Source organism: Daldinia decipiens (genome assembly GCF_022478715.1).
Source record: "Daldinia decipiens strain CBS 113046 unplaced genomic scaffold F4813scaffold_8, whole genome shotgun sequence".
Lineage (NCBI taxonomy): Eukaryota > Fungi > Ascomycota > Sordariomycetes > Xylariales > Hypoxylaceae > Daldinia > Daldinia decipiens.
Genome location: NW_026054551.1, coordinates 846,405 through 860,059, shown reverse-complemented (window position 1 = coordinate 860,059; position 13,655 = coordinate 846,405). Strand labels below are relative to the sequence as shown.

General features: G+C 47.6%; 4 protein-coding genes across 4 annotated transcripts; 2 read left to right on the top strand and 2 right to left on the bottom strand.

Moving 5' to 3' along the window:
* Window positions 1-754: 754 nt before the first annotated feature.
* Window positions 755-2,321, top strand: F4813DRAFT_329691 (uncharacterized protein). The gene has a single exon (XM_049241114.1). It carries the CDS (start codon window positions 898-900, stop codon window positions 2,014-2,016), a length of 1,119 nt encoding a protein of 372 aa, XP_049101899.1. The 5' UTR covers window positions 755-897; the 3' UTR covers window positions 2,017-2,321.
* Window positions 2,322-2,449: 128 nt separating this feature from the next.
* F4813DRAFT_387425 (NAD(P)-binding protein) lies at window positions 2,450-3,741 on the top strand (the record flags this gene model as incomplete). The annotated part of the gene is made up of 6 exons (XM_049246560.1): window positions 2,450-2,483; window positions 2,535-2,605; window positions 2,677-2,891; window positions 2,957-3,038; window positions 3,124-3,412; window positions 3,476-3,741. 6 exons carry the CDS (start codon window positions 2,450-2,452, stop codon window positions 3,739-3,741), a joined length of 957 nt encoding a protein of 318 aa, XP_049101898.1.
* Window positions 3,742-5,671: 1,930 nt separating this feature from the next.
* Window positions 5,672-8,654, bottom strand: F4813DRAFT_352488 (sphingomyelin phosphodiesterase). The gene is made up of 7 exons (XM_049242523.1): window positions 8,593-8,654; window positions 8,299-8,523; window positions 7,920-8,216; window positions 7,776-7,862; window positions 7,384-7,688; window positions 6,564-7,297; window positions 5,672-6,501 (listed from the first exon to the last, which is right to left on the bottom strand). The coding sequence occupies exons 3-7, from the start codon at window positions 8,124-8,126 to the stop codon at window positions 5,843-5,845; spliced, it is 1,992 nt and encodes a 663-aa protein (XP_049101897.1). The 5' UTR covers window positions 8,127-8,216; window positions 8,299-8,523; window positions 8,593-8,654; the 3' UTR covers window positions 5,672-5,842.
* A 422-nt stretch (window positions 8,655-9,076) lies between these two features.
* F4813DRAFT_329431 (ACT domain-containing protein) lies at window positions 9,077-11,002 on the bottom strand. The gene is made up of 2 exons (XM_049241112.1): window positions 10,538-11,002; window positions 9,077-10,466 (listed from the first exon to the last, which is right to left on the bottom strand). The coding sequence occupies exons 1-2, from the start codon at window positions 10,577-10,579 to the stop codon at window positions 9,330-9,332; spliced, it is 1,179 nt and encodes a 392-aa protein (XP_049101896.1). The 5' UTR covers window positions 10,580-11,002; the 3' UTR covers window positions 9,077-9,329.
* Window positions 11,003-13,655: the final 2,653 nt, after the last annotated feature.

Sequence of the window (13,655 nt, the reverse complement as noted above, 5' to 3'; positions counted from 1 at the left end):
ATACATTTCTTTCCACGGTGCTACTATGGTTATGGTCTCGGCCATTTCCTCCTGTTAGTTAATATCACATCCCAAGTTAGACCTCCTGGAACTCCGCAATCCATCCCAAGCGTAAGGGCCAGCTTTACATTGGTCTGCTCCAGACCAACCTACTGACAAAATCAAAGCCGGCGAATAGTTTAAATCTGCAGTAACTAGCAGATGATTACTACAAGAGCTTGCAAATATTATATAAACTATAAGAGGCTAACAAGTATGTAATACTGTTGTACAGTTAGTTGCTCCATCAAGCAATGGGTCTTCACCCAACTATGTGGAGGTAGGGTTTGCTTAGGGTCTATCGTTATGGAGTCTCTAGGGTCGTTCTTATGCCATGGAAGTCTATAACTTTTTGGGGGGTCCCACTTAGCGAGGCCTGGAATTCGTACATACGATGGCAACTTAGGTGATTTGAGTAATTTCCTAGAAGGAGTTGTAGACACAGCACATATACTAGAGACTTTGGTACATCCGATTGTACTGCGATTTGTATGCAAAAGAAAGTACCGTCTTACCTTAGATTTTATTGGTTAGGTAGGTAGGTACCTAAGCTTATAGCGCATTAACAATACTAGGGTATGTGTACATAGGTACCTAGGTAGTGTGTAGGATCCCCTTCGGGTGAATCTCGGTTAATACAAAAGATCCTCTTGTTAAAGGTACGAATGCGCAATCCTCAAGCGGTTTCATTGGCTTCAATCGTCAATCAATGTTAAAACAAAACAACTCTCCTAAAGTCGGGCAATACGCATCTTTCCGTGGTAAGAGACAAAACAGACGATAAGAACCCGTATTAGATATCAAGCAAGTAATAAACTTCGTAAACTCCTGGCTATTATACTATGTACTATCCACAAAATGATGGCTGGATTATCAGACGGACTATCAAACGCGTCACAACTTCCGAGAATGACAAGCCCAAAAGTGCGATCCTCATGCGACTCGGGTGGATCAGCTAAGGTCAGATGTGATCGCTGCCGGCCCAGATGTCGTCGTTGCGTTACCCTCGGTATCGATTGTATATACGGCATCTCACGCAAACTCGGCAGAGCACCGAGAAGGAGGCTATCTGCAAGAGCCAATTCCGGAACTACAATCAGAACATCCACAGAAGCGCAGAGATTGTGGCCCGACACTAATCCAGAGAGCTTTATAAATCTAGCTTTCGAGGAACCAAGACAAGTACATGAGACATTGCCACCCGAAAGCAACACTGACGTCCCATTATCAAGCACTTATAACCACGACCAGCTGGATGGGTTACATTTATCAAGCCCTATAGATATTGAGCAGTGGCCTCAGTTTGACTTCTTAGATGTTGGTACTCGAATTCACGGGGTCCAAGATACCCGTGGGTCTCATAGCTGCGCCCGGGAGTCATATGAGATTTTCGCAGATCTGATCTGCCCTGCTCCGGATCTTCATGCCCCTAATACTAACTCGGATACTGTAACGGCCCGGCTGGATCAGGTACTTCACTTCAATAGGAAAGCAATCGACCGACTCAGTGGCCTTTTAGAGTGCTCTTGCGCCAAGTCTGGCCATAGAGTTATGGTTCATGCATCAATCATTTCTCGGATTTTAATATGGTATCAGCAGGCCGCTGGATGGCCATCCCCTTCAACCCCTTCATCCTCGGGGTCCGACGAAGCGGCAGACGCTCGTTCCCCTAACTTGCGAATATTGCCCCGAACCACAGGCTTCATCGTTACTGACGTACCGGCTACGTTAGGAACATTTGGCATTGAAGACCAGAAAATGCAAGCTTCAATCAGAAACCACCTAGTTTTAAGCGAGCTAAACAAGATGTCAGCCCTCATTGATCTTTTTAGTTCACATTTCTCGGACGAGTCGTCAGTTGCTGGCGCCGGTAGCCTCTATACATACATCGCAGCGTGGCTTCGGAACGAGTATGATAAGACCATGAGAGATCTGAGAGCTGAACGTACAGCTCTAAATGATATTTCAGATATCTGATTTGACGAAACAATACGTATATCTATTAAATTTTATTCGCCTTCAAAGTGTACCTTCATCCTTCTAGGATTGTTAAATTTTAGTACTTGTATCATCTTGCTCTTCACGACGACATGTCCTCTAGGTTCATGTATAGTTAGCCTTGCGCGAACACTTATTTTATCCTCTTGTTTTAAACCGAATCGCCACCTTAAGGAATAGTCCCTCTAGAACTTCGGGTTCCAAAGGTTGAACCCTATTGGTCAATTCAATCCCGTTAAGGAAATGCCCGAAAACGCCACGGGATACTCGAAAGCGCCATAAATCTCCCCGCGAATCCCTTCAAACCACTACCATCCAGTACGTATATAACAATGGGCTCATTCCAACCTCTAAGCCAGGATTCTAACATCATTTTTGATGTATTTTCATTTATATCAGTATTATAACTACAATGGGTAAAATTGTCATTGCTGGAGGCTCAGGAGGTAAGATACCCCGATATGAGAAGTGGTCATGATATATTAATCTGTCTAAAGAAGTCGCCCGGGAGGTCATTGATGCCTTAATGGCTCCTAAGAAACACGACATTACTATATTAAGTAGGAAGGTTGGTACCATAATCAGACTACTCGGAATCTCGGATCACGTCGTGGAGTTTTATTCTAAGCCAGAGTACAGGAGGTGGGAATTCAAAACAGCGATTGGCATGGTATTACATGGCGTCGGGTCGATTACGAAAACAGAGATGAACTAGTTGCAGTCTTGCGTGGCATTGACACCGTGCTGTCCTTCATTCAGCTCCTTCAAGACCCAGGGGATAAGGCGCAGAGGAATCTGATTGATGCTGCGGTCATAGCTGGTGTGAAGCGTTTTGCGCCGAGCGAGTGGGGAAGGTAAGAAATTGATCCTACTTGTAGAATTGTCAAAAGTACGTGAAACCCGGTTGATAGATAGCTAGTCGTAGCGGTGCAGGTATGCCTTGGTGGACGGGCAAAGACGAGGTTAAGGAGTATTTGAAAAAGGTAAACGAGAACGGAAAAGTAAGTCGATAATTAATACCCCTGATAATACCCCTGATAGTACCCCTGATTCATCGCGGACCAACTCTAACCCTTCACGACACAGGTCCTAGAATACTGTCTCTTCCAGCCCGGCTTGTTCTTGAACTATCTTGCTACCCCCCATAAGACTTCTAAACATTTGACACCACTTAATGCCTTCATTGATCTTCATAACCGACGCGCTATTGTCGTTAAGGGGCACGATTCTATCATGACCTATACCACTGTCCAAGACTTGGCAGCAGTCGTAGCTCAAGCAGTTGATTTTGAAGGCGAGTGGCCGCTAATTGGAGGTATCAGGGGTAATAGCCTTCCCGTCTCGAAAATTATCGAGATTAGCGAGCAAGTCCGAGGTAGGGTAGTCTTTACTGATTACCGATATTTATAGGTCTAGGGTTGCTAAGTAGACATCATAGGGGGCCCTTTCACAATTGATACAGTCGAATTGGAAGACCTCGAAGCTGGAAATCTAACAGCATCGTGGAAGTTGGAAGCGCGCCACCCCAGCGTCGCGGACGACGAGGCAGCAAACATGCTGAAAGGCGTACTCGTAGGTATGCTCCTAAGTAGTGCTAAGGGTTCTTGGAACATATCGGATGAGTGGAATCAGCGACTGCCGAACTACAAGTTCGCCGAGATAGAACAGTTCTTGGGTGAAGTATGGCAGGGAAAGCCAGAGTGAGCTGGAGACTGGATAAATTATCTATGCATTTCTAGATAGAGTCCGTTGATGTAGAGAAGATGAGTGATTAAATCTCTTAAACTTGGAATATTCTTTTCAAAGATATATCGACCAATAAGGATAATAAATACAAAAGCTCCCGTTTATATCAAGAGAACCCTGAACCCCTTTAGCCCCTTAGTTCAGATGTAGTAAACGTCAACGGACCTGCGAATGCATTATCTACTAGCTCGCCTTGGTCTTGCTGTCTATTGCTCTACGTGTGATATTATATCACGGGCTCACCTTTGATATCTCAATGTAAGCCCGTAGCAAGCCTAGTTATCGTGCCTCGTACCTGATAGGAGTAGCACCCATCTTCGAATCGTTCATGTTATAACGCTGACCGTTCTTTCTAGACTAAAGAAAATCAATCATCTTCTCGCTAGACTCTTCTAACGGCTTTATGAAATCACATCGTCAGGGTAGCTTTCCTTTTTACACAACAGCCGAGGCATCGAGCAATTACGGTCATCGCCGCCCCTTTCCTCGCGTGGTACCTCTGGATAAGTACGCAGCATTTGTAGCACTAGAAATACCAGCACTTCCTGCCTCGAATTTAAAACTATTTTGTGCTCCTTCAGAATCAAGCCTACAATTTCCAAGCCTAACCCTAAGCAACATTCTTCCTCACAACACTCAGTCAATTCACAGTTCATAATTCACAACCCACAACCATAATCTTACTGCCATAAGCTCATTATTTTATTCACCATTTTGACTGATATATGGACTACTCCTTATCAAGATTCTAAAGGAAGTCATTATTTTATTGCACAGATAAAAAGGTGACTATGGCTGGTTTGCTACAACCCATACACTCTACACACTCTACACACTCTACACAGCCTTTCTACCTCAGGTACCTTATACTACGGTCATGGGAATTAAGCAGTCTAAGAGACAGAAATCAACAACATTGACCACGCAAGATTGTCTGTTTCGAAATACAAACTGTCAAGAACTCCAGCAAATATGAAGACTCGGCAAAGCGCTTGATGGCGAAAACGAACCGGAAATGCAACTCTCCTAATGATCCCCCCCCCCGCCCCCAAGGACTGGATCACATAAGTCTGCTTTATTGTCATACGGACCCTCGCGAAAGCCGAGTTAAAGGAGGCGTAGAAGTTGACGAACTATACACCAAGCCAATTCATAAGAAGCCGATAACAGCGAATATATGCTAATAACACCTTACTCAAACTCGTTACTATCCCGGTATACATCTACACAAATCGTTCCTAAACTATCCTCCATTTTAATCCGTATGGCGACCTGGGGCTACGAGCATGCCAGGCCTGCTCAAACGAGGCAAATTTAATAGACGCGTTCAAAGGTACGTTTTTCTATAACACCCGTATAAATAAAGACACGATTATCAATATAATCCATACTAACGAGCAATTCTTAGCAATTTTGACCTCTAAAGTTCTCTGCCTTCGGGAAAACTATACGCAGTATGAGCTCCATCCAACACAGTCCGATATCTACCATGGAAAAGGCATAAGTGCCGTCGTCATTAAAGACGCAGACGGTCAGAGCAGATGTTGCAGTCCGGATGGGAGGTTTGCAGGTCTATCTCCCACCCGAGGTAGAGCTTGAAGAAATAAAAAGAAGAAGGAAGCAAGGAAACAACTTTATTGTTCCGCAAAGAACTCTGAGTTAACTATGGGAGCCTACGGTTATGCGGACTGAAAATATCATGTGTTCTGGATCTCTCATCTAGAATCCAAGCACTCACTCTCCAAAGTCTATAACCACGGAGATTGTCAGAGTACAGATGGCATTCTATTGCTCAACTAGTTACAAGTATCATAAGCTCTAACTAGTCTATCAAATTTGAGTGTAGACTCTCTTTGATTAGTTAGAAGACACCTAGACTTAGAACTAGTAATGCTGAAGTTTATATATTCTCCCTATAACTACCCGTTAAACAAATCGTGAGAATTAGGTAACTAGACGGAAGATTCCCAGGTAGTTATTCTTATCGAGAGGGACCTAACTAGCCTATACGAAAAAGAAGCATTCATCTAACCTAGGTATTCTAAAAGCTTAACTACCCCTATAATAACTCCCTCGCAACCACCAACTCTCCAAGCAGCTCCAGCATATTTACATTCCCAACCAAACTCCCCAATGTGTCACGTACAATCGAGCCTCCGCACTCGTCTTCCTCTCCTTGGCCGCTATCAACCTCTTTGTTATCGTTCAACCGCAGGCCAGGCGGTATACAATTATCCTCGGCTCTCGCAGCCCGCATCTTGCATATCTCGGCGCGTCTACACTTTTCGTCGCAGCTCCCTACCGCCCACCCCCGTCGCCTCTGCGCGAAGTACTCCGCGAACGCTGTTTCGTTGTGCTCGAAGGCTGAGGTCACGTTGTGCCAGAACGCGGGAGTTAGCTCTTCCAGTTCCAGTCCTGCGGCCGACTCCGACTTTTCAGTTGCTCCGACTAGTGGCCCGTACGCCTCCCGTGCCGAATAGTACTTCGTCCATTTTGGTCCCGAAGGAGATGAGAAAGACGAGTCGCTCACGTTGGCGATGTAGGTGGTAGCGTCTAGCACGCCGAAGGTGATGGGATCGACGGTGTAGACGCGGAAGGCGGGGTGTCCTGATGTTGGGGTCATGGAGGGCGCGATATATGAGGTTACTAGTGCGTTAGAGTGAGATTTGTTCGAGTTGTCTGCGTATGAGAGCTCGAACTCGTCGAAATGAGTGTGGCCTAGTCTCGGGTTAGTATATATATATCTTGACAAGGTAACAAAAAAGGGGTAAATATCATACCAAAGAACATAGCAGCGATAGTCCCCTCATATCGCCGCACAATCTGATCAAAATAATTCGATCCGTCATGGAATGCGTCCCGACTCCCCATAGGCATATGTCCTATGATATACACACGCTCGCCCGTCTTCTCCGCGGCATCTAGCTCCCCTACTAGCCACGCTAGCTGTCCGCTCGGGTCTCTCTGCATAGGCTCCTCGTATAGCCAGTAGTTGTGTCCGTAGTACATGTTCGTGTTGAGCGAGATCACGCGTAGTTTCCCTACGCCGTCTCTATTAGAAATGTGCTGCACCGAGTATGCACCAAACTCCCTCGTCGTAGCCGCGGCCCGTGGTCCGATCCACCGGGACCAAGTCGTCGAGAGTAGGTCGTATAACCATTGCGCGATACTGCTGTCATTTTCAGTGTCATCGTCGCCGTTTGCAGAGGTAGGCGGGAACGAATTCGCGGGCGAAGCCTCGTGGTTTCCCGCCGTGCCATAGACGTGCAACCCGGCGCGTGTCATGCGTCCGTAAGCATCCTCGATGCCGAACGCATTCTGCGACTCAGACGTATCCCACACGGCATGATCGACGATGTCACCGGTGAAGATAGCAAAGGCAGCGTTAGGCGCGACGTCTTGGATCGCCGCGTACATGCTGTCTTCTAGGCTGGCAGGCGAGTCGCATGTGTGCTCGCCGTGTCGCCCGGCCGGGAAGTCGTTGAAGCCGGGTTTGTCAGCGTCGGTGTATTCCCTATAGAAGTGTAGTGTGAGTGAGTGAACTTATAAAGGGATATTATGGTGACAGTAGATATAAACTAAGCCTGGGGACAACCCTACCTGCAGCAAATCGGCTTCGTGCAATTCGCATTCGCGCCCTCGACATACAGCGGATCGATATGCATATCCGAGAAATGCACCACCTGCACCGGCTCCAAGCCACTGGGCGACGGTCTACCCGTTAACCTTTTCGGTGACGGGAACGAGACGTTATGCGGCAAGACCTCGGGGTGCTGGCATAGTCCCATGAGCGCCACGCACACCAGCCGCGACGTCCGGGAGCCGATGGCAAGGCCGCGCAAGCTGTGCGCGACGATGGGGCCCTCGAGAGCTATGGAGCCTGCGCAGACGTCTGCGTCTTGGACCTAAGGACGGGAGAGTTAGCGAGCGAGCGAGCGAGCTGAGAGTAGCTATGAAGGAAGAAAAAGGGAGGGGATGGGAGGGGACTGTACGCCGGATCGCTGGCAGAGCTCTGTCATGGAGTTGATGAAGAAGTTGTCGCCTGCTGCAGCTATAAGCTTAAGTTGCAAAAGGACTGACTGTCTGCTGTATTAGTATGGTTATATTAGGTACGGTCTAGGAGCGCAAAGTCCTACCTCACAAGCCGCGCACGACGCAGGACTCTGCACATCTTCTCTGGTGCTGGCGACTATACTACCAGGATCGAAACCATCTCGAAGTCCTCCCGCCGTACCAGGCATAAGTACTTTCTGGGACCCGGATCCATCGCTAGAATCGAGATATGCCGTAACGCCCCGGCCGACGACCACGGATACTACGGCGGCAAAGGGTAGAGCCCGCATCGTAAGGCCCCGATGTTATTCCTGCGCGGATACCTAGTACCCGGTTGACCAATATTGCGATATAGAACTCTCGATTTCGCATCGGAAACCCTTATGAATATTAGCAACCATGGCCTTGCCCGGACAACAAAGCCCGGTAGTCATGCAATCCCCAAGTCCCGGTGACACGCACCCGTGTAAGCCGAGTCCTGACTCGCCTCGCCTCTCGTCGTCAAACGCTCATTGTTAAGCCCACTGGCCCAGCAGCAGCCACCACCACCACCACTAGCAAGTCGATGGCGTACTTGGCCCGTGGGTGGTCCAATCAGAGCGAAGCTAGCGGACATGCTGACAGGCTGGCCACGGGTAGCGGATCTGAAGGGATCCCCGCTGGACGGGCTGACGGGTCACCAGATCTCTGTTATTGGTTAGTGCTGCAGCGAATAACGAGCCAAAAGGTTAAGGCTAGGTCAAATTCCATACATACCTCATGTGCATATGACATAATTGACAAGCCCTACATACAGTTAGTAAACGACTAGGTAGCATTAGGTGTAGTGTGAAGCAGCAGGGTAGGTAGTGTATGTATTGTATGTATTGTGTGCAACTTGGTATGCAGGGTCTTTCAATACCTGATACATGTAGCCTCTGGAAAGCTTACATGTGGGCTATGACGCATTCTAGCATGACAGAGGCAACTAAGGTTAAGTCTTTTTAAGTAGTTAATCTACCTAAGGTAGTTAAAGACATCTCCGTACTATGTAAGACTAGCATCGAGAGAATGTCTCGATATTCCCAACCACAACAGATACATACATAGGTACATCCATACACATCCTTTTTGCTCCTTTTCATAACCAATTAGACCAGCTGCCTGTGCTGTAATTCCAGGTAGCCGGATGCAGATGTTTGCTCACTTTTTTCCTCTTCTCGGTGCGCTTCCTTTTAACTTGTATGCTCTCTCTGTTTGTCAGGAGAGAAAGAAAAAACCGCCAAACACCGATTGAGATGATGCAACGATGGAGGGGCGAGATGATTTTGAAATCGAAAATTGCTGATGATGAAGACCCGAGATGCTGCCCATGCAAACCGCTCTGTCCAATACGCCGTGTTTTTTTGCGTGAGGAAACTGTTATGTCGTCTCGTCGTGATTCCGTATTGTGCTTGCCAATATCCTACACACCACCACTCTTTCCCCTTTTCATTCATTCAATTATACTCCCTCTAGTCCTTAGCGAGGAGAGGCTTTAAAACCTCAAGGGCCCTTATAGCCTGTTTGCTTGATAGGATAACGGCGCCGGCTTGCGCAGTAGAAAGATACGAGAGCTCGCTACTGACGCCTGTTTCTTCCATCCCCATCTCTGAGATAAGCTTTCCAGCAACTCCCGAGACGATGCCCGTGGCCTCCAGAGGGAGGTTCACAAGATCGAGAAAGATAGGGACCAGATCGCCTTCGGTATCGCCGACTATGGAGTCCCCAAAAACACCTAGATATTCTCTATCAAGTAGTAAAGACGGAGGATCTTCCTGAGCTAAAGTAATTGACAGGAACCTGGGTTGCTTGGCTAGAACCGATATCAGACTTGTATATAATTTGGTATCGACGTTGTCGAGCCAACTTCTTCGGTGTCCATTCCCGCTCAGACGCCTGCTCAAAGCGGGACGGCGGCTATAATCGACTAACCGAGACAGATCCCTGCCGGAACATTGTACCAAGCTGAGGTAAGGGCTGATATACGGAACGACGTTTCGCTTTTTCAATAACTCAAACGTACGTACTTGTAATTCTGCCACGGTGGATGGTGGTGGCGTCGATGGCGGATCGCTACCTTGACTCCTTCCGCGAACGTGAGACATTGCGCTGGGTGATACGTAGGCCGACTCGTCCTGATCAAACTCGAAGTTTCGGGCCAGAAGTACCTGCACGACCGTTTGCCGATCTTTGCAAGGAACCAGGATAAAGTCTGAATAATAAGTAGTAATGAAAAAGATGGGCACACCCGCTAACGCAAGGGGTGAGGTCAAGTCCATCACTCGACTTCCAGCATCCATGCCGGCACTTATTACCGACAGAATTAGATAGGTATCCTTCGAAATCGTAACCGCCTTGGAAATATTTGGCGGTAGGCGCTTAATTACCGGCTCGAAAACATTCCTGGCCCAACTACTATGGCACACAACCGAACATTCAACGGGCGTAATGCTTATGTTAAGGAACCCATGCTTATTATCGATGCTGAGACCTTCGGCCTCGTTGCTGAGAGAATCATCGTCACCTTGAGGAAGAAGAACCTGCAATATTGGCTGAAGGAAGTTCGGGTACAAGTGTAAGGGGATGTGTATTAGGCGAAATGTCCCGTCCTAGAGTTGTACAAGTTAGCATACTCACGAGACACGGGCGACTCCTTTGTCGCATGCATCGTAGGATATACCAAAATATGGGCTGTCACCGTGGCTTGGCCGGTGTTACACATGGGAATTGTCTGTGACTTGACCTTGCGACAATTGTAATAATGATTATCGTCTACCGACCCATTGCGGCAAGAAATCGGATCTTATAATAAATCTAAGATAAGAACTAAGGGGAGAGCTTACGAGAAATGATATCTGAGCATTCATAATGACGATGTCGTATTGGTGACGCCGTAGATGGCAACCAATGGCCAGAGCTTTTGACCCCGAAGATCGGGGGTCAGAGGACCCTTAAAATGCACGGATAGAGTCGAACCTATCACGGAGATCCAGCTCGAATTATGTTGTGACTGGTGGAATTCACTCTCCTAGACTTGAATTTTGAGTCCTCGGATAGGTCCAAACAGAAGATGCTTAATCCTTATGATAATAATAATTATTATTATTATAATAATAACAATAATAATAGATAGAGGACATAGAACATCAAACGTCGTAGGTACAGAGGAGGGGAAATAAAAGCCGAAAGAAAACAATGCCAACAAGATAGACTTCGACCCTAAGTAGGAGCCAGGATAAAGAAAGAAAATAATTGGCCGGTTTCGAGAGATAGGAACCGCGATAGGGCTGTCAATCGGAGGTACTATGGAGACTAGACCTCGTAAGGGGACTAGCTCTACATAGGTTGTCTGTTTGGTTGATAGAATAAAAAAGAAGGCCTCGCAAGGACTTCTTTAACGCTTCGAGTTCGTCGGGTAGCTTTAGGTGGATAGCGTGACATGACACACACCACTTGACCACTTGATAGTAGGATTCCACAAGGATCGATGCCCGTCGCGGTCTCCAGGACCGGGACTGATAGGAAGCGCGGTTCGGTGCCGCTGTGGATACTCGTTTTATCGCCAGCGGATGCAAGTTGACGCACCTACAAACAGTGGACGGGAGCGGATCTCTGTAGGTAAGGGCGTCGAGACGAAATCACGAAATCCTCAACGACTAAGAACGTCGAGGAGGCGTATTTTATCATATTACAACAAACCGAGTTCGACCAGTCAGGTGAATGGCGAGGGGCACCGAGCCTTATGTATTTTTCAGGGTGGTGTAATCTTAGGTACTTAGCACATATACCTAACTTATATAGCTTCGTGAACCTGGCTTGAGGTTCCTAGGCACAAACTAATAACATATGCGCGTCTGCATGCCGTCTGCCTCAAAAAGGCAAGCCGCTAAAATGAAAAGCGTGCAGAAGGGGGCCGAGCAACATATGCAGCCACTCTTCGACATATCATCTACGTACGGCGCCATCCTACATCAGCTCCTAGGGCGCGTGGTCGACGTCCGGGTGGAGCTAAGTGGATTTGGGAGAATCTTGCAGGACGACTCTATATAACGGGTGCGACTTTGCAACGCTGTCTAGCGTGGGGGGAATGCTTGGAGCTTTAGGCTTGGGTCTTGGACTACCGGGAGATGTACCATACTAGGATTACCTGCAAGGAGTTTTTACTCTTCTGCATGATGATGTCTCTCGAGAGGGGCGACCTGCGCCTCTCATTCACTCGCTATACCCAGGTAAGTCCTGAGGGAGCGAATCAATATACTAGTGCAGACACGTTAGATGAGGCCTTGTATTGTACCACAGCAGGACAGCAGGAATTATCGACCTGGTAGGTAGAAGACGATGTGCTATGCAGGTGAGTGCATTATCTGGAGTGCAACTCTAGGAAGGAGAATGGAAGGAGAATAGATAGTGAGTTGTATGTAGGATATATGTAATATCCTACCTGTACGGACTTTGGCGAAAGGACCATCCATCGGTACCTGGAGTCGGGGAGATTTACTCGCCAATGCATATGTTGTTGATGCAGCTGTCCGGCCTATGAGCGAGAGGCTGGGGGGATAAGGTACCTAACCCTTGAGCTTGAGGACCCCTTTGCTGCCCCGCATTTTCCTGTCTCGAGCTGCCCGCCTAAGAGTCTCGTCAACCCTGCCACCAATTATTGTACCCACCGCTGCACGTAACATGGTAACGCCATTTGTCTAAGGTTGGCGTAACAAAACGGCGGGTGCAGGTATAATATCGATATGGCTTGTCTCACTGGCTTACTTTAATCACGGATAACTTGCGTGATATGATGTCGAATATTCGACTGAAGATGCCGTTCTCTTTGACCGCAATACTGAATAACACTGAATGCCTAATTCAATTAGCACGTTTCCTATTCCCCCCTCAGAATTGGACTAGCTCGATCCGATTCTAGGGTTCTCAATCAGAGCCGAGTGTAACCACGTCTTAAACACAATCTCGACCCATCATATTCGTCCGTGACAACCCCACGAAATATCCCTTCTCCCACTATATCCACTCGCGTTCCTACCGCCATCGTGCCACACATAATCAATCGTAAAATACCGTGCTTACGATGGCACCAGTCACTCGCCAGAGCCATGAACGAATTGTTTTTGGGTCACGGGTATTCCCCGCGAGGTTGTGACCGGTAAGGCGAATAGGAACTAGCTAGGTGGCCTGATAGGATCTAAGATAGATGAACTTAGACATAACTGTCGTCATGAATGATGAAACTAGACCGCATTGAACCTCGTACGGCCCATAGCTCGAACGTCACCGACTGGCTTAGCTAGAGGATTTCCCGTATCGAGTAGCCATCAAGCTCCGTGACGGGAAAAACTGCCATCTCTAACCGACGATGATGGAGAGCTTGGAGATGGAGCACTCGGTAGAATGAATTGCGTTGAGAGTAGTCTGCAGGCACGCGTGGGGAGTGCGTAGCATTAGGCCGTCATAGAAAAGACAGGGGTTTCCAAATAGTAAGCCTGTGTTTGGCTCGCTATTCAGAACTTAATCGTCGAGCTATCCGGACCTCTCACGGTGAGAAGTCCGATTGAGATTCCTCGGCACGATGCGCTCATCCGAGCTGCCTTGCATCGAGACAAACTTCCTCTATCTGGGACTTGCTTGACCGATCGATGCAATCTGTAGATAGGCAACTTTACCGCGGCCCACTGATGCCCCCCGATGCAGGTTCATGCATGACATAGTTTTAATTTCTGTCCAATTATCGTTCCGGTTTGCATAATTACCGCGAAAGGAGACCTCCAAGTTGCCTAGAAAATAGGTCT